Source organism: Apium graveolens, chromosome 8, assembly GCF_009905375.1.
Source record: "Apium graveolens cultivar Ventura chromosome 8, ASM990537v1, whole genome shotgun sequence".
Classification (NCBI taxonomy): Eukaryota; Viridiplantae; Streptophyta; class Magnoliopsida; order Apiales; family Apiaceae; genus Apium; species Apium graveolens.
The window spans coordinates 135,360,165-135,380,425 of NC_133654.1; the positions used below are offsets into that span (position 1 = coordinate 135,360,165).

Below are 20,261 nucleotides of genomic sequence, written 5' to 3' on the forward strand. Positions count from 1 at the left end.
GAGGGATTCGGCTCTGTGGTGTGTTTTATATTCGCAACAAGGTTGCTGTTTTGATAAAAGAGTTTTTGATTACTTACCCAACACTTGGGAAGTAAAATTCTTAGAACAAGTTAATCCATTAACAGGCACCGCCTGGGAAATATCAGTGAGTTTTCCTTTCCAACTAGATACGACTTCTTGGTGGAGCCGTATCAACAAGTTTCTACTCGGGGAAAGGGGGGACAAGCTTTACGTTTTAGAGTCATGGATTTCATCTGAACTAGGAGTGGCGTAAGTGGTTGAGTGGCGCCGGCCCAGCCTTATTATATTGGCCCAAGTGGCCTGGAAGTTCCGGTAAGACGGTCTATTCCTTAGGAGTCCAGTGTTCGGTTGACAAGTAAATCCGACAAGTTCCCCTCTACATGTAGAAAATGGCGGGGTTACACTACTGCGACTGATCATCGTAAGTGGTCTTCCTGGCGCAGCAAACTCCCGTAATGAGTTCATCATCCAATTGGATATTTCTGCAACACTACCCAGAGCACTTCGATAAAAAGGCTACGGTTGGGCGATTGTTAAGTGTTGGCAGGGTCGAGTTTTCAAAATGATGTTTTCATCAAATGAAGTATCTCGTAACTTCATTTCATTTTGATGATATTTCAAAGATTAATTTTATACAAGTTTTATCGTGTAGCTTCATCTATGGGATGAACTAATTATAACTTGAATGGTGGTAGTTTAAGTAGTATTCGGAAAAGATATAAGTATATTGGAGTATCTTGTAACTTCATCTTTTCAACTTATATCTGGTTAATGATTATCTTATGCATGACAAAGATTTTCACAAAAATGTTGAGACAAGGTTAGATATATGAGATCACCTTGCAACGATATTTTTATACATTTATAAACTGGAACCCTGTGTATATTATACATGGAAGAGGATTTAAAAATTCTGAAAAGTATATATATATACTAAATATTTTGCGACTTGGTCGCATTAAGAGCTCAAACTTGGTTCATTTCTTCTTGACCAAGACTTTCATGAGTACTATGAGGATGCTCATATATTGTTAATTATTATACATATTATTTCGGTGGGCTTGTTGTTCACCCTTGCTTTCTTCTTTCATCACACAACATCAGATAGACAAGATGAACATGACCAAGCTCCCAATTCGCGAGCGGATAGGAAACGTTCCGCAGTTTCCTACGTTTCCTACGTTTCCTATAGGCGTTGATGTCGCTGTAGCTGAGGTAGGAACTACCAATAGGCTAGGCTTTCAACTTTTGATGTACCAGACTTATGTATCTTTATGAATTGTAATAATGGCAAATAAATGTAAATTTATTCAGAAGCCCTTTTAAGGTGTAATGACATATAATTAATGAATAAAATGACTCGTGTTATTTTTGGATATTCATCTCTGAGACTATAACTTGTGGTGTGTCTGTTTATTGTGGGGTCACAGTACAGAGTAGTTGATTGTTTATTAAGATTGTGTGTTATTAAGGGAAATGAAACTCGTGACAATCCGGATCCCCGACCCCGGATTTGGGGGTGTTACAGATATAATAAATTAAAATCTAATTATGTTTCTATTTGATCACTTAATTTAACCAAATATAATAAATATAACTGATATATTTATATGTAGCACATAAAATAATAATTATTATTAAAATAATAATAACAATAGGATAGAATGAGTAGCCTTTTTCTCTTGAGAGACATTTTAAACATTTTCTCTCTCTAACAAACTTTGGGATCTAGTTTTTAGCGCAAATACAAGTTTATTTTCTTCTATCAAAAAATTCTGTTGTTCCATTGAAGTTTGATCAATAACAGCAAAGATAACACGGTATCAGTCGATTTATTTTATAAATCATGTCAAGAACTAACACAAGCTTGCATGGTGTTTTCATATATCGTTAAATAAAGTCACCAAGAGTATTGTGAAGGCTCAGATAAAGTTAAAAGTTGTTCCAAGTACTCGGCGCCCAAATCTTCCAAAACAACCACATTATCATTGCTATCATTATGGGGGTTGTAGCTGCCATAATTATGTTGATCTGCAAATTGTATGTCCTGGTGTTTATTCTTCTTTGTCTTCTTATTGGATGAATGCATGTTTTTCAAAGCCAGAACGGGCGAAGTCTGGGCTCCAAAATCATAATTAATATCTAGCAATGACTGATAAACAAATTGGGAGGGATAATTGAGCACAGCCATGGTGCCACGCATGGCAAATGCTGCTTGATCATACGCCAATGCTGCTTCTTCTGCAGTATCGAAAGTTCCCAACCAAACACGAACACCGTTTCGGGTTGAATCCCTTATCTCTGCTGCAAATTTACCCCACGGACGCGTACGAACGCCTCTGTACGCTGTTACCAGCTCTTGTTGTGAACAATCCTCCTCTATTGGATTTGCACTAGTTGTTGTTGATTCAGATAGTAGTTGCAATAAAAGCATTTCTTGCGAGTCATTTTCATTGAAAGGAACAACTGAATTATTATATTCAGCAAATGAAGAATCCATGTCCTTTTTTTGGGGGGTTTAGAATTAATACAGTATTCTGAACTGGATGTATTGTTTGTTTGTAATTGTGTGGAAGATAAAAAGTTTTTAAGTAGGGAATTAACGAGTATGGGTGTTGTTTATGTAGGGCAGGCAAACACTGGGTAGGTAAGAAGCAAGGATACGGGTGCGGGGATGCGGGGATGCGGGAATATATTGATTCGGTAAATAAAATAATATGGGGATTCGGGTGTGGGGATACGGTACATATATTTATTATATATATATTATGAAATCTATTAACAAAACTAATAGTTTTATGCAAATTGCATCAAATACATCATATAAGCATCTATAAAACGTGAATATAAATATATGTAGTATAAATATTAAAAAATATGTATTTTAGTTGAGAATTTTTGAGAATTTTAAATATCGAAGTATCCCTAAGAATCCGAATATCCGATACGGGAGTGCGTAAAAATACGGGAATTCGTTGGGTGATCGAAGAATCCCTGCTTCGTGGCTGGGTAGTGATCTGGTCGTTATGTTAACAGGAATGTTGATCAATGGTCACCAGTGGGACCCCTTGAATGTTTTGTGCACGTGAGGCGGTCAAACTGACTTCGACTTTGTATTATAAATGGCGGCTTCTTCTCCTTAATTCTGCCTGTTCTATGTGCACCCTACCGAAAACTATTCTTTCTCCTTCCTAATTTATCTATCATATTTGATTTTTTGTTTGATTTTTTGTTTGATTTTTTATGATTAAATTAACTTAAATTTGAAGGTAAATTAAATATCAATTATTTATTATTTTAAAAACTAAAATATACTTATTAAAGTAGATTACATATATTTTTTAATTACATAATTTTTATAACTTTTTCGGTTTATATACTTTATAAAATTTTCGATCAAAATTGGGTAAATATAACCGCAAAAAATTAAATAGGACATATAAATTGGGACGCAGAGAGTATATTAAAATGGAGTATAAGTTATCCAAAATGTCAGTCTCTAACGCTTGTCATTCTCTCCAATGGACGCATGTGATGTTCTCCTTTCCCTATTCTCATTCAATAAATTATTAAATTACAATATTTCTTTTTTTCACTATTTTTTTCTCATTTTCATTTTTTCTATATATCTCTATTTCCACTAATTGGTACGTGCACTATCTATTTCTCCACTCATGTTAATTTTTTCTTCTCATGATAATATTTCTTAAACAAATTTTAAACTTCCTTTTGTTAGGCTCGTAATCAACTGTAGAGGGGGTGAATACAGTTTATGCAAATAATTCGATAAAATTTTAACATAATCAACAGTATTTATATTAACAGATAAAAACTGATTACAAAAGTACTCTATCAAAGGATGAATAATTATGCTTTAGAGTTGCTAGGTTATGCGAATGATATATCAATGTACGCAACGCATTAAGCATAAGCTTAATATATTCTTAATATGGAGCATAGTTACACAATCAATAAGGAATCCTATTCTATTACAATAAGGAAACCTATTACATATTCATGTATGATTGCTTCTGAGATAGAGTCCTTCACCGCCTTGAAGTTCTACTTTCCTTTTCCTCCTCGAATATCTACTGAAATGACAAATCCTGATGACATCATCTGTTGATCATCAAGTACTGATATACGTATACTAATGACGTCGTTCTTCAGTAAATACTGATATTAAGTCCTGATAAGAACTTCTGATAGTTTCTGTCATGATATCATCAATTATATTTAACAATCTCCCCCAACTTGTGCATTATGAAAATATGTACAAGTTCCAATTGATGATGTCAAAACTATCTAAATGCAGAAATCAAGTAAATATATTCATTTTTACTTCAGTCTGGAAAATCTTCAAGAAAATTCCTCAGCAAATTTTCTTCCATTACATCCAAATACCATTTCATCGTCTATTTGTGTTCTTTCATTTCATCTGTTGATTCATCATTCTGATAGATGGCAGCCCTGAGGTCATGTAACTTTGAATTTCCAAGAAATAGATCATACAGGTCCAGAAACCAATCTTCTTTCCATCAAGATTAAAAGTTAAGACTTGTATTCCTAGACTCATTTCTATCTTAACCCCTCCAATAGGTATATCAACAACATATTCAGTTTAATCAATGTACTTTAGAATGTAGTTAGATTTGTAAGGCATTCCCTCCCCTTTAACTATATCAGATTCTTTATAAATGCAGACCATCTAGCAGTAACATGATTGGTTACCTTGAGAATTGTAGCAACAAGTTCTAATTCCTGCCATGGTTTATCTCTCAACTGTTCTTGAGTCAACCTTAATTTTCTCCCAGACTCCAGAAAATAAATCATTTTCTCTCCAATAAGATCAATAACAATTTGTACTGATATGATCTTCTTTAAGTCTTCAAACATCACATTATCTCCAATTTCTTCCAGATTAGCATGCTTCTTTAGAATCAATGCATCTCCTACAGATGGATAAACATTTAACCTTCCCAGACCACTTATGATTCCAGGTTTTCTAGCATGAGAACTTCCATTGTAAATCTTCTTTAATGTTTCGGAAGAATCTCTTCTAGGAGGAAATTTCTTACTTCTCCATAGTAGCTTCTTCTACTCTTCAAAAGTAGGTTCTGGCTTATCAGAGACTATGTTTTTCGAATCAGGATTTGATAAATCAGCTTGAATTGGGTTTGAAAAATCAACAACATGAGTAGTATCAGAGGTTGTGATCGGTTGAATAACAACATTTTCTTCTTTATTAACTTGAGCAATGTCAGAGGTTAATTCAGTTTTTCAGCCCAGTCAGCTCCATGAATCTTCCTTCTTTGATGAGCTTGACTGACTTGTTCTTCTTCAGCAATATTTTCACTATCAAATGCTTGAGCTACTGTATAGACTTAATCTATCAGTGTTTGAGATTTAGTTGCCTTAGATAATGATTTCTTCTTAGAAACACCTTTGACTTTAGGCTTTAAAGGCTTGGACTTCCCTCCTATCTTCTCTTTCCCCTTATGACTCGTATCAGTAGTGAAGATAACTTGGGACCTAAGAGATCTTTCAGCATCTGTCTGAATCACCTCCCTTATGAGTACCCCTTTGGTTGGTCTGTTAAAAGGATCATCTTCATATGGATCTTGAGAGATAATAGCAACATCAGTATTTGTTGTCTTCATGGAATTCTTGAAATCTTCCTCCATTTTCCTTAGATGTTCTAGATCAACTCCAGAATTTTCTTTCTCAAAGATTCTTGTACTCATCTCAGAGTCAAATGCTTGAATCTTTAGGTCCTTGTAGAATAGCGTTGTCTTTCTACCTTTTACTTTCAGAGTTTGAAGATACTGACTTACTTCTGCACAAGCTTCTATCTACATAATACCTTGGTCATAATCAGCAGTTGTGACTTTTAATGTTTGTTGAGTTTTTGTAGTCACAGTCAGTTCTTTAACTCTTCTTTCACTTGTCTTACTTTCTCTACCATGTCTATATTGAGACCTGGTGACAGTTTTTGATGAGCCACTAATCCCAACTAGCTCTTCATCTCTTCTCCTTATACAGTCCTTTTGTCCCCCCTTATTACCTCTATCAATACTTTCATCATCAGTATTTGTTAATGTCAGCTACTTGCATTTAGATTTAAAAAATTTATCCCCCTTTTTGGCATCATCACCAAGCAGTAGAGAAAGTGTAATAACTTGAATATTTGAGACTTTGTAAAATGTTTGATGAATAGTAACCCTGACAATCGGGAAATTTTTTTTAGCCACACTATGTTATGCATGTGAAATTTAGTTTCCGAGTCGATAACATGATTATACGTACCAAACAAATGTATGTAAATGCCATTAGTTTTTGAAGGAAATGACCTTTGTAAAATGATCGTATCTACGAACCATCGAGGAATACGAGAATCACAGTACAATTGCGAATCTAAAATCCTATAAATTCCAACCCAAGTACAAGGCTTCAAAGCGTAAAGGACGTATAAGAAAGGATTTACCCCGCGAACCGCTTATGAAGATTTATGACGAAAATGAATAAGCGACCAAGCAAACTCATAAGCGAATAAATAAAACGTATCACGCCATACAAACCGTGCGAACTAACTAAGGAAGTAACCAAGGTCATATAGTAACCTACCTAGTAAGCATAGTAACCTAGTTAACAAATAGTGTCATGCATAGTAATGGTGGTACTAAGCTAGCGATATAGCTTGGAAAATAGCCTAGCTAGGAAGATATGGATGAGATTTGTATATCTTAGAAATATATACTAAATATTATATCACGTTTTAAAGAAGCAACCTAGGAAAGCTCAAAAATTCTCTCGTCTCTCTCTTGCAAGCTTCCATTCGGCCCTAGCAAGAAGAACAAGAAATCAAATTCCAAAGCTCAACTTCTAGCTACGGATAAATCCTCCAATTAATACCTAAGCTTCCTACATATCAAAATAAGGTAATATAAATTTTTAGAGCATTTAATTAAGGTTTGGATATGCAAATAATTCTATAAAAGTGATGATGAATAGTGCCAAATAGTAACACTTCTTGATTTCTTGATTTTCATGGCATGATTTAGGATCCTTAAGCACAACCAAGCCTCCCCAAGATTCAACTATAAAGAATAACACATCCTAAGCTTTCAAGAAAGGTATAAATCCTTACCCAAACTTTTTTTAAGGTTTAAGTTTCAATAAGATTATGGATATTGGTTGTAAACCTAGTTTTGATGATTGATTTGTTACTTTCTTGATGTTTAGTTAGTTAGTTACTAAGGTTGTTCTTGTGGCCTCAAGAACATGATTTTTTTGAGAGGAGTAAGTAATAAGATGATGTTATGGTGATTTGGTTTTTGGTTGATAAATAATTTAGAGCAAAAACGAAACCCGAGTCGCGAGTGTAACGTCGTTAAAATGAGAGAATCGTAACCTTAAGTTTTCTGCAGAAGTACAGAATGTATAAACTGTTATTTCTTGAAAAATAAGACTTAAAAATGATAGACCTTGTAGTAAGGATAGTTTAGGCGCTTGATTTCGATTTACGGTTCAAAAGTTAAGTCCGTTTTAGTGAAAACGATTTACGCGATAAAAACTGCTACGAATTACGAACTTTAGAAATAGAAATGATTGACTTAAAAATATTAAAAAATCATGAAATATTTACAGAGAGTAAGAAATGGAGTTTATCAACTGCCATAAAAATTTCAAGTGAAAATATGGATGTTTCATTTTATAAAAATGTCGGAGCCGAGACCGCACGAATAGAAATCCTTAAGAATCGAGAGTGGAGCCGAGGGACGAAATGTGAAAGACACTAACAGATATAAAGGATTATAAAAAGAAAGCGAATATGAAAAGTACTTGTACTTATTGGAACAATGAGAGTAAAAATGAGTCGCGTAAATAAATAGTAAGTATCGCTTATGTACAAGTAATACGTAATCTTACTAAATGATATTTGTTCATGATTATAGATTTCCGGGCAGACCCTAGAGCATCTTCCACCTTGAAGTACCCAGGAAAGTTTACAAACCCAACTCCATATACTGTTGTGTTGTAAAAATAATTTTACTGCCTTTCGTACAAATGACATGTTTTCCATGATAGTAAAATATGAGTTTTTGTTATTCCCAAAAAATGCAACAAGAATTACAGAAGGGGGGGTTGAATGTAATTCTGGTTTCTTTTCCTGATTTTAAAATTGTTCTTACTTAATAATATAACTGTGTAGATTTTTCTGTATTGCAGAATGATAAAGATATGAAAATCAAACATAAAGAAATAAAACACAAGGCTTTAAAACATTCTGGTGAATTTGAACTTATCCACCAGAGATATATATATTAAGATGAGAACTCTGTGATGCTTGAATAGCACACAGCTGCTTACAAGTGAACTTGCCGAATTACAAAGAGATGCTTAACAGATACAGCCTTTTATGTCTCTCTGAAAATAATGCTTGCTTGCTTTCTTACTTATTTGTTCTACTTGCTACACTTGGTTTATATACTACCAAGTTACATGATAAAAAGATAAACAAGTAAAACAAAAATTATTTCTAGTCTAATTTCATGCTACTTCATTACACTATCCAGCATCTTTGAATACCTTCATAATTGCATGGAAATAGTATTGCTTGGATGTTTGAGTTGTAGATGTAGACTGGTTAGGAATGTAATATTCCATCTCATCATCATTGAAGTCCAATCTTCTTTTGATCCTGATAGGGAATAAAATAAACCCTGATTGCGTAATTAATATCGCATTAATTGTGTTGACATTGGGCTGACAATGAAGCCCAGTTAAAAAGGGCCCAAAACCCTGATTATTAATTAATTTCGTAATTAATTAATAAGGGAAAAAAACAGCTATTAAGAAGAGTCCCAATAAGGATATAAATCCTAGTAGATTAGCCTCCAAGGGACCTAAAAGGATAAAGAATCAGTTTCCTACCACTAAGGACTCCAAAGTCCATTCTAATTCTGAGACTTGCCCACCAAGTCTCCTAACCCCAGTCCAATTCAAGGACTCCCAACATCTATATAAGGGGCCTCACCCCACCAATCAGAACCACGTTTTATACTTAGTCCTTGGAGGACATAAAAGTCACTACGTCCTTGGTGAGCCCTCGCCGCCATAGCCCTGAGGGTAACTATCACCAAGAACTACGTTTTTTGACTTGATCCTTGGCAATCAGCAAGGTACGTAGGCATCTTGTTAAGGCAGATTGAGTCACGAAACACAAGAGCAGTCAAATTGAGCCTTGAAGCTCACGTTCCTTATTATTAAACACAGCAATTATATATATTAGTTTTAATCCATAACATTTGGCGCCGTCTGTGGGAAACACAACAACAACCATGGCGAGAACACGGAGAACAATTAGAGCTCTAGAGGAAGGAACACCATCAGAGACAACCTAGGTGATTTCGTCAACCATGGAGGTTCCTCCCCATTCAACTTATGCATCTACTCAGGGGGAAGCCCAGATAGGGGCAACTCAACCTCAGCCATAAGGGACAACTCCCCCGACTATTCAAGGTACGAATCCTCAAGTTCAACAAGTACATATACCTGTGAATTCTCGACCCGTCGGGTATGAATATTCAACTATTGTTACTACTAACCCCCCTTATGGGATTCCCCTTCACCCTGAGGTTGGAGGAAGTGGATATGTTGGGCGAAGCGAAGCACGAAGGCAGTCGCCCCCTATATACGAGGTTTGGGTCCTATCCCTGAGGATCGGGAATTTTCTGGTCCTTACACTGAGAGAGACTCTGAATCTTCGGATGATGAAGTGGCCCCGAGAAGGAGGCGTCCTGGAAAAGAGCCAATGGCCGATGGAAGGCAACGCCCCCAAAGCACCCCAGGGGCCCAAGAAGTGCAGGAAAGGATCAAGGCTCATAAGGCTGAATCCAAAGGCTGAGGCGTGATTTGGAGGCTCACCAGGCCACCAGACCCCAGATACCTCCTAGGGGGAGAAATCCTCCTCCTGTCATAGACCTGGATGGTCCGGTACGAAGAAGGGCTGCTGTCCCAAGAACTGATCCAAGCAATCTCCTTCCCCTTGGAGATCCTGATGATCCAACTCCACCCTTCACAGAAGAGATAATGAATGCCCATATCTCAAGGAAATTCAAGATGCCCACTATCAAAGCTTATGATGGCACGGGAGATCCCGCTAATCATGTCAGGACATTCTCTAATGCACTGTTGATGTAGCCCGTGAATGACGCTATTAAGTGTCGGGCCTTTCCTCAAACCCTGTCGGGTATGGCTCAAAGATGGTATAGTCGTTTGCCCCCGAACTCTATTGGGTCCTTCAGAGAATTAAGTCAGGCTTATATTAAGCAATTCATCAGTGGGAGAGTGCATGAGAAAAGTTCGGCATCCCTCATGAACATTGTGCAGGGGGTGAAGGAACCCTTAACAGACTACCTGAATCATTTCACAAAGGAAGCTTTAAAAATCCCAGACCTTGATGACAAGGTAGCCATGATAGCACTGCAACAGGGAACTAGGGATGGGTTTTTCAAGATGTCCTTGGCCAAACGCCCCCCTGAAAGCATGTTGCAGCTCCAGGATAGGGCAGGGAAGTATATCAAGGTGGAAGAGAGTATGAGGAAGACAGTCGTGAGCAACGAGCCCGTAGGAGGCAAGAAGCGGAAAATTGATCTGGAATATATTGCTAAGGATAAGTATCCTAGAACTGAGGAAAATCCTGACTCAACTCCCAAGAGAGGAGGACCTGGACAAAAATTTACTGAGTATGCTAAGCTGAATGCTCCAAGGAGCCAAATTTTAATGGAAATCAAGATAGATTGAGATATTCGCTGGCCTAAGCCCTTGAAGGCCGACCCTGCCAAGTTAGATAAGAGCAAGTATTGTAGATTTCACAAGGATGTTGATCATGACACCGATGAGTGTAGGCAACTGAAAGATGAAATTGAGTTTCTTATTAGAAAAGAGAGGTTGAACAAGTACACTGGAGATGGAGGGGATAGGAATAACAATGGAAGAAAGAACTTTGAAGATCGTAGGATGGACCAAGACGATCAGGGGCGGAATCCCCAGCCTAGGGGACCAGTGATAAATGCAATCTTCGGAGGACGACGACCCCGAGGGCCTATGATAAACATAATTTTTGGTGGACCAACTGCTGCTGGGTTATCCAAGAACTCCAGGAAAGCATATACTAGAGAGGTTATGCATATTGTTGGAGAAGCCCCGAAGAGGGCCCGGACAGAAGTAACAATGACTTTTGATGATTTTGATCTAGAGGGTGTGAAATTTCCTCATGACGACCCGGTGGTCATAACACCAATAATAGGAAACAGCCCGGTGAAGAGGGTCCTCGTAGATAATGGTGCTTCAGTGGATATCTTGCTCCATGACCCCCTTTTAAGGATGGGTTATAATGATTCACAATTAACCCCGACCGATATGCCGATATATGGATTTGCTGGAGTAGAGTGCCCCGTAGAAGGGATAATTAAGTTTCCAACAACCATTGGTCAGGAACCAAGGCAAGAAAGATAAATGTTGGACTTTGTGGTAGTGAAGGCTAGTTCGACTTACAACGCTATCATGGGAAGAACAGGGATACATGCCTTCAAGGCAATCCCTTCTTCCTACCATTCAGTTATGAAGTTTCCCACCTGGGATGGGATTGGAGAAGAGAGAAGAGATCAAAAAATGGCTAAAAGTTGTTATGTGGGCTCACTGAGGGCAGATGGAGTCAGGGGGCAGGTCCTACCTATTGAAGATCTGGATATCCGAGAGAATGATGAGAAAAGGGGGAAGCCAGCAGAAGACTTGGTTCTGATTCCTTTAGACCCTGAGGATCCTAAGAAAGTGACTTTCATCAGTGCAACACTAGAGTAGCCCCTTAGAGGGAAGTTGGTGAGGTTTTTACAAGAAAATAGTGATGTGTTTGCATGGTCGGCAGCTGATATACCAGGCATAGACCCGTAACTAATCACTTATAAACTGAATATGGATCCAAATCGGAAGATGGTTAAACAAAAGAAAAGAAGTTTTGCTCCAGAAAGGCAGGAAGCTATAAAACAGGAAGTAGAGAAGCTCTTAGAGGCTGGTTTCATTGAGGAGATTCAATTTCTGGAATGATTAGCAAACCCTATAATGGTGAAGAAGGCCAATGGAAAGTGGAGGATGTGTATAGACTTCACTGATCTGAATGATGCATGCCCTAAGGACTGCTTTCCTTTGCCAAGGATTGATACTTTGATTGATGCCACTGCTGGGCATGAGATGCTGAGCTTCATGGATGGATTTAGTGGATACAATCAGATTAAGATGCACAAGGGCGACATCCCAAAGGATTGATACTTTGATTGATGCCACTGCTGGGCATGAGATGCTGAGCTTCATGGATGGATTTAGTGGATACAATCAGATTAAGATGCACAAGGGCGACATCCCAAAGGTATCATTCATCACTGACTTTGGTGTTTACTGTTATCTTGTTATGGCATTTGGTTTTAAGAATGCAGGAGCCACCTATCAAAGGTTAGTAAATAAAATTTTTAAGGATCTTATTGGCAAGACTATGGAAGTCTATGTTGATGACATATTAGTCAAGAGTCTAGTAAAGACTGATCATATAACCCATTTGAGGGAAGCTTTTGAGGTCCTGAGGTACCACAAGATGATGTTAAATCCTACGAAGTGTGCTTTCGGCGTAGGGTCTGGAAAGTTTTTGGGATTGATGGTCTCCAAGAGAGGAATCGAGGCAATTCCCGATAAAATAAAGGCAATCCTGGACATGGAGCCACCAAAAAACTATCAAATATATTCAAAAGCTCACTGGAAGGGTTGCTGCGTTGGGACGATTCATCTCCAAGTCTGGAGACAAGTGTTTGTCGTTCTTCAAGTCCTTAAAGAAGGTTAAGGATTTTGTATGGAGTGAGGAAAGCCATAAGGCATTCGAGGAATTAAAGAAATATATGGCCCAGGCCCCGTTGTTGGCCAAGCCAGCTTTTAATGAAGTCTTGTACTTGTACTTGGCCGTTTCAGCGAGTGCCTTGAGCGCTGTATTGGTTAAGGAGGAACTGAAAATCGAGAAACCTATATACTATGTCAGCAAAATTCTGCATGGAGCAGAGTTGAATTATTCAACTATTGAAAAGTTTGCTTTAGCCTTGGTAATGGCTTCAAGAAAGTTGCGTCCTTACTTCCAGGTTCATAAGATTGAGGTGCTAACAAAACAACCCCTGAGAAGTATCATTCACAGTCCCAAGGCTAGTGGGAGGTTGATCAAGTGGGCAATAGAGCTGGGAGAATTCGACATCAAGTATAAGCCATGAACGACAATAAAAGCCCAGGAATTGGCTGACTTCATGGTGGAATGTACCATACCCAACCAAGAAGTCGGGGGGCAGGAAGATAATATAGCTCAAGACAAGGAGGTTGATAAGGGGGACAAAGAAAAGGATGATAATGAGAAGGAATATTGGGTCCTCTATTTTGATGGAGCATCAAAAACAAATTCAAGTGGAGCATGTTTGGTTTTACAAAGCCCTGTTGGGTTCTTAATTGAGTATGCAATGGAGTTAGATTTCCTGGCCACAAACAACGAGGAAGAATATGAAGCTCTGATAGCTGGCCTCGGCTTAGCAGGGACAATGAAAGTCAAGAACTTGAAGGTCTGTGGAGACTCGAAGTTGTTCACATCCCAAGTGAAGGGAGAGTTTGAGGCAAGGGATAATACGATGGCTAAGTATGTCCACCTAGTAAGGGCTGTGATGACTCAATTCGATGAATGCCATGTTGGGCACATTCCAAGGGAGGAAAATGCTAAGGCAGATGCATTATCGAAGTTTGCTTCATCTGAGATAGAGGAAAGTTCAGGAAGTGTATACTTCCGCGTTCTGAAGACACGGAGCATTGATGTTAAGCTTGTAGCTCCTATAGGTCTGGGGACGTCACAGATAGAACCCATTAAGACCCATATTCAAACCGATTGGTTGCCAAATAATGCTACTGAAGGACGGAAGTTGGCTGCTCGAGCACTAAGATACTCCTTGATAGATGGGATTTTGTATAAAAGATCTTATGTAGTTTCTTACTTAAGATGTATCAGGCTCGATGAGCACGCTTGGCTCTTAAAGAAGTGCATGAAGGTATATGCGGGCAACAGTTGGGGGGCAGAGCACTAGCTCACAAGATAACCCGTTTAGGCATCTATTGGCCAGAAATAATGGCTGATGCCAAAGAGTATGTGAAGAAGTGTGACCACTGTCAGAAGCATGCACTTGTCGTTAGACAACCCCCCAAGATGCTGACCTCCATCAACTCACCCATCCCTTTTGCTATGTGGGGAATGGATATACTTGGGCCTTTCCCCATGGCCATGGCACAAAGGAAGTTCCTGATTGTAGCCATTGATCATTTTACTAAATGGATTGAAGCCAAGCCTTTTGCCAAAATCACCACCGAACAGGTTGCACAATTCTTGTGGAAAAATATCATGTGCCGATATGGAATCCCACGCATTCTTGTCACGGATAATGGGAAACAATTTGATAATACAGAGCATCAACAAAGAGCCTCCCTCTATTTTAATAAAATGGTTAAAGAAAGGTTCTTTTACCAAAGAGGCTTGATCTTAAGAAAGATTGAGGCTTCAGGAGTTGAAGAGAAAGAAATGCTAATCCCTAATTGGGAAAGACCGTATAAGGTCAAGAAAACATGAGGACGAGGATCCTACAAGTCGGAAACCCTGAGCAGTGACAAAGTGCCTCATAACTGGCGCGTTTCGAAGCTGAAGGTTTAATATGTTCAGGACATGAAAGATATCTTCCTGGTACTTAGTAGTAAATGGAGGAATAAGGCCGACCAGTGTACGAGCATCCAATAAATAAAATTCCTGAAGGACCAAAGTACCGAAAATAAAAGACAAATATGAAATCAAACTACAAATGCAGGAGATCCTGAAGGATCAGAAATCAAGTCATGATGAACAATTAGGTTACATACTGAAGTTGTTCAAGTCCATGAAGGACCGCAAACAGATAAAAGCCATACATGGCAAACAAAGCCATGCAAGGCCTAAACACTGAAGGACAATCTATAGTCCAAAATCAGATGATTGGCCAATAATGGCAACCTCAGAAACAACCCAAAGGCTAGGAAAGCCCCGCAAATTTACCATATCCGGGTAAGAGCTATGAACAAAGCCAATGGACATATTAACGCATCTTCATGGGTGTCCATCATCTTGAATAAGTCTTCCGACCGTCGATAAACGCTAAGAAAGCTCTAGAATCCCAGTCCTGAAACTTTCTCTCAAGTTTCTTCAACAATGCCTCCAAGGCCATGTGCTCACACCTTCATTTTGCACTCCTAGTGAAAGAAGCTGCGAAGTAGGCGTTGGCCTAATAAGAAAAAGATATTAGAAATCTAACTTCATGAAATGTATATGGTCAATTGGAGTCCACATTACAAACTCCAGCCTACCAAAAAAGGCTGATCAGCCTCAAGAGAAAGCCTTTGACCAACTGGAGATCCCTTAGAAAGGACTCCGCCAGACCAGCCTCCAAGGGATGATTTAAGCCAGCCAGGCTCCTCCTTTAATTTGTGAAGTACTAAAAGTTCTAAAAAGAATAGATGTACCAAATACAAGGCATGAGCCCCGCACATCCCCACCTCAGGAAGCTGTTCACTTAATTGGAACAAACTTAACCAATGGAAAGATAAGAGAGGTTAGGCCAGCTTTAACAAGGTTCCTTTGAATTATGAGGACCCATCAAGAACACGAACGTGATAGTTTATGTTCGAGGTCCATCAAGACATGTTGTCCAAGAAAGCAAAAATGTTTCCCTTTGACCAACCAGAGGAGGCCGAGTAGCCATCCACGAAGATCTTTGACCGTCTAAAGGGTCCTTGGATGAGGTCCCCACCCGGCAAGACACTCCCTCGAATAAAAAAGAGAGAAGTCAAATCCATGAATTGATATTGAGAATATTAAAGTTCAAGAACTTCCATGAAATAGGATCCCGAAGGGCCAAGAAGCTCTAGACATTAAGGTTACGGCCGGCCAGGGTCTCAAGGGCTTGGTCTCTATGGCCGACTAAGAGTCCTTGAAGCTGACTCCTCCACATGGAGGGTTAGGCCGACTAGGATGTCCTCAAAGGAACGTCTACAGACGTCCGGAACTAATAGGGATGGCCCCTAAGAGAAGGTTCCAAGAAAACCATGAACTAGAGCCAAGGGATGCTCCTAATGAAGACAAGGATTTCCACGGAAACAAGTTTCGTAAAGACTAGAACCCTTACGGAGGGAAATAAGTTTCACGAAGAGTAAGACGCTCACGGCTACCAAGAGTCATGATGCCGAGCCCTCCACAAGGAAGGATTAGGCCGACTAGAACCTTCACAGAGGAAAATAAGTTTCGTGAAGAGTAGAACGTTCACGAGAACAAGTACATAACGCTCACTAGAAAAAGGGCGAAACGTCCAAAAAGAGCAGAATTGGCCGACCAGGCCACATGAAGGCCTCATAGCCGACGGGAACCCATGTAGGGTTGATCCAGACCCTCCTAAAGGTTTTCTGGTGGAACTCCTATGAAATTCCTTGAGAATTCTTGAAAAATTAGGCGCCCGATGAGAACAAGTTCCGCGAAGACTAAAGAGTCCATGAGAACAAGTTCTGCGAAGACTAAAGAGTCCATGAGAACAAGTTTCACGAAGGCTAAAGAGTCCATGAGAACAAATTTCGTGAAGACTAGGACATCCACGAAAACAAGTTTCATGAGGAATAGAACGTTTACTAGAAAATGATCAGAAAAACCTGGTTGAGGCTAAACACAAATCGATAGTCTTAAGGGAAAAAAAGCCCAGTAAGTTTAAAAGCCCAAAGAAGAAAACCCCGAAGTGGAACGTTCCAGAAATTAAGGGAAGAAAAATTCAAGAATATTCCCAAGAATTCTAGAGAATTCTAAAGGTGGTATTTAAATATATTAAAGTCTAATTATAATTAGGAAGAGGCCCGATAAAAGGCCCAAATCCAGTTAGGATTTGGAAAAATAGAGGCCCAAGTTCAATTAAGATTTGGAAGGATACAAGCCCAAATCCAATTACGATTTGGAAAAAGAGAAGGCCCAAATAAGGCCCATTCCAAGTTGAATAAAGAAGAAGCCCAATAAAGACCAGGATTGAGGTCGAATTTGAGGTCATGAATTCTATTCGAATTCTTTCGAACAGACACCCAAAAATTACGGGTAAAAAAGACCAGAAGTGAGGTCGAAATCCAGGAAAATAAGACCAGGATTGAGGTCGAAATCTAGGAAAATAAGACCAGGATTAGGGTCGAATTCTCAAATCAAGCACGATATTTTTCGAGGAAAAGGACAAAATTTTCGACCTAGATCCAGGTTGAAGGTTCGACTAGGATCCTAGTCGAAATCCAGGTCGTGAATCCTAGTCGAAACCTTACGACCAGGAATCAAAACAAGGACAAATTTTTGACCTATATCTAGGTCGAAGGTTCGACTAGGATCCTGGTCGAAATCCAGGTCGTGAATCCTAGTCGAAACCTTATGACCAGGAATCAAAACAAGGACAAATTTTCGACCTAGATCCAGGTCGAAGGTTCGACTAGGATCTTGGTCGAAATCCAGGTCGAGAATCCTAGTCAAAACCTTACGACCAGGAATCAAAACAAGGACAAATTTTCGACCAGGATCCAGGTCGAAGGTTCGACTAGGATCCTGGTCGAAATCCAGGTCGTGGATCCTAGTCGAAATCCTTCGACCAGGATTGAGTGGTTGGCCCAAAATTCGACTAGGATCCAGGTCGAATTTTCGACTAGGATCCTGGTCGAAAAAGGGCTGAAAATTTAAAAAAATAAATTGTGAAAAATTGCAGAATTAAGGGAAAATTAAGGGAAAATTCCTGAAAATTAAAAAAAAATCCCAGAATTAAGGGAAAATTCCAGAAAATTAAGGCAAAATTCCTGGAAATTAAGGAAAAATCCCCGAATTAAGGGAAAAATCTAGAAAATCAGGGAAAAATCCAGAAAATTAAGAAAAAATCCCAGAATTAAGGGAAAATTCCTGAAAATTAAGGAAAAATCCCAGAATTAAGGGAAAATTCCTGAAAATTAAGGAAAAGTCTCAGAATTCAGGGAAAATTCCTGAAAATTCCTGAAAATTCAGGGAAAATTCCTGAAATTAAGGGAAAATTCCTGAAAATACCAGAAAATTCCTAAAGAAAGGGTAAAAGGTAAGAAAATGATAGGGAAGTTCTAAAAAACTACCCTGAAGCCGTGTACAAGGCAAATCGTTGTAAATTTGTAGGTCGCTCCACACTTTACGCCAAAACGATACCTTGTAAGGGAATGAATGAACTTAACTTCTGCGAAATCTTTTACGATTTCCCAAGAGTTGGGGGGCAAATGATAGGGAATAAAATAAACCCTGATTGCATAATTAATATCGCATTAATTGTGTTGACATTGGGCTGACAATGAAGCCCAGTTAGAAAGGGCCCAAAACCCTGATTATTAATTAATTTCGTAATTAATTAATAAGGGAAAAAATCAGCTATTAAGAAGAGTCCCAATAAGGATATAAATCCTAGTAGATTAGCCTCCAAGGGACCTAAAAGGATAAGGAATCAGTTTCCTACCACTTAGGACTCCAAAGTCCATTCTAATTCTGAGACTTGCCCACCAAGTCTCCTAACCCCAGTCCAATTCAAGGACTCCCAACATCTATATAAGGGGCCTCACCCCACCAATCAGAACCACGTTTTATACTTAGTCCTTGGAGGACATAAAAGTCACTACATCCTTGGTGAGCCCTCGCCGCCATAGCCCCGAGGGCAACTATCACCAAGAACTACGTTTTTTGACTTGATCCTTGGCAATCAGCAAGGTACGTAGGCATCTTGTTAAGGCAGATTGAGTCACGAAACACAAGAGCAGTCAAATCGAGCCTTGAAGCTCACGTTCCTTATTATTAAACACAGCAATTATATATATTAGTTTTAATCCATAACAGATCCTGACTTTGTATCTTGGCTTCTTTGTCTGTTGAGGTTCCTTGTGCATCTTCTGATCCTGAACTTTAGCTATCACAGGTTGCTTCTCAGAAATCTCAGTTGCAGTTTTCACAGCTTGGAGCTTTGCTACTATAGCAGCTTGCTTTTTCTTTTATTTCAGCTTCTTAGCATCTAAAGAAGCTTGCTTCTTTTCTTGTTTAATTTTCTCTTTTTCTTCCTTCTTAGCTTCTGCAAACTGAGGGTGTCCAGCCACCACACATAATTCTTTCCCATTCCTGTAGATCTTAGAAATTCTTCTTTTTAGAACAGAGTCAGTGGGATCCTTGAAGAATGCAATGGACCTTGCCAACAGCTTCTTCTCATCCGGCCTTGAAGTCTCAAACATAAGATCCAAGGGATTCTTGTCAGATGACTTTGGATAATTTCTTTTGGGCTTCAAAACCAAGTTGGCTTTTGGAGACTTTATACATGAAGGTTGGCCCTTTTCCATATTACCCAGGCTCATTTCATTCATTGAGATTTTTCTCAAATTGGAGCTGTGAAAAAGACCTTGTCTTGCTTCTCAATTTGTCCAAACTTCTCCTTGATTTTTCACCAAGCTTCTTCCATTGTGCATCTAGTTCTTGCTCAACAGCTGTTATATCAAGTTGTGTGAATTGTTCATTTGACTTCCACTTGGCAGCTGCTAACTTGATTAGATCAATACTGTCCAATTACTTTACTAACTTGTGAAAGCAATTTTTGGCACAATTACTTTACTAACTTGAATACTTAGCACTTGCTCCCCCTCACTTGTTGACTCTCCTTGGCTAACTGGAACAATTGAATCTTTCTCCCCCTTTTTATTAGCATCAAGTTGAGTAGAGGTAGGGAGTTATGCAGCTACCAACTGGTGAAGCAGACTAGTTTGAGCTTCCTGTTTTTCAAGTATTTTGGCTAGTGACTTCTCCATATTTGTCAGTCTACAGTCCATGACCTCAACCTTTATGTTCAAATCAGCTTCCTTTCTGAGCTTGTGAGCTATGTCAGTCATGGTGGTGCCTGGAAGTCGAGCATCCAGCCTTGTTACAAAGTCTTGTTTGACTTCAGAAATTTCTTGCTTGATTTCATCCACATTCTGACTTTGTTGGAGAGCTTGAATCTTGTGCAATCGAAGAGATTCCATGTGGGCTGAAAGTAGTCTTTTGGTGCTAGCATTAGTGGATACTTGAATTGCTATTTGGGTGTCATGAATAA

General features: G+C 38.9%; 1 protein-coding gene across 1 annotated transcript; it reads right to left on the bottom strand.

The window, feature by feature from the left end:
* Positions 1-1,766: 1,766 nt before the first annotated feature.
* Positions 1,767-2,559, bottom strand: LOC141678464 (ethylene-responsive transcription factor 1B-like). Its single transcript, XM_074484792.1, has one exon. It carries the CDS (start codon positions 2,519-2,521, stop codon positions 1,922-1,924), a length of 600 nt encoding a protein of 199 aa, XP_074340893.1. The 5' UTR covers positions 2,522-2,559; the 3' UTR covers positions 1,767-1,921.
* Between the last annotated feature and the right edge of the window lie 17,702 nt (positions 2,560-20,261).

What these genes read in the sequence shown, in the direction of transcription:
- LOC141678464 (XM_074484792.1), bottom strand. Translation starts at nt 2,521, where the DNA reads ATGGATTCTTCATTTGCTGAATATAATAATTCAGTTGTTCCTTTCAAT.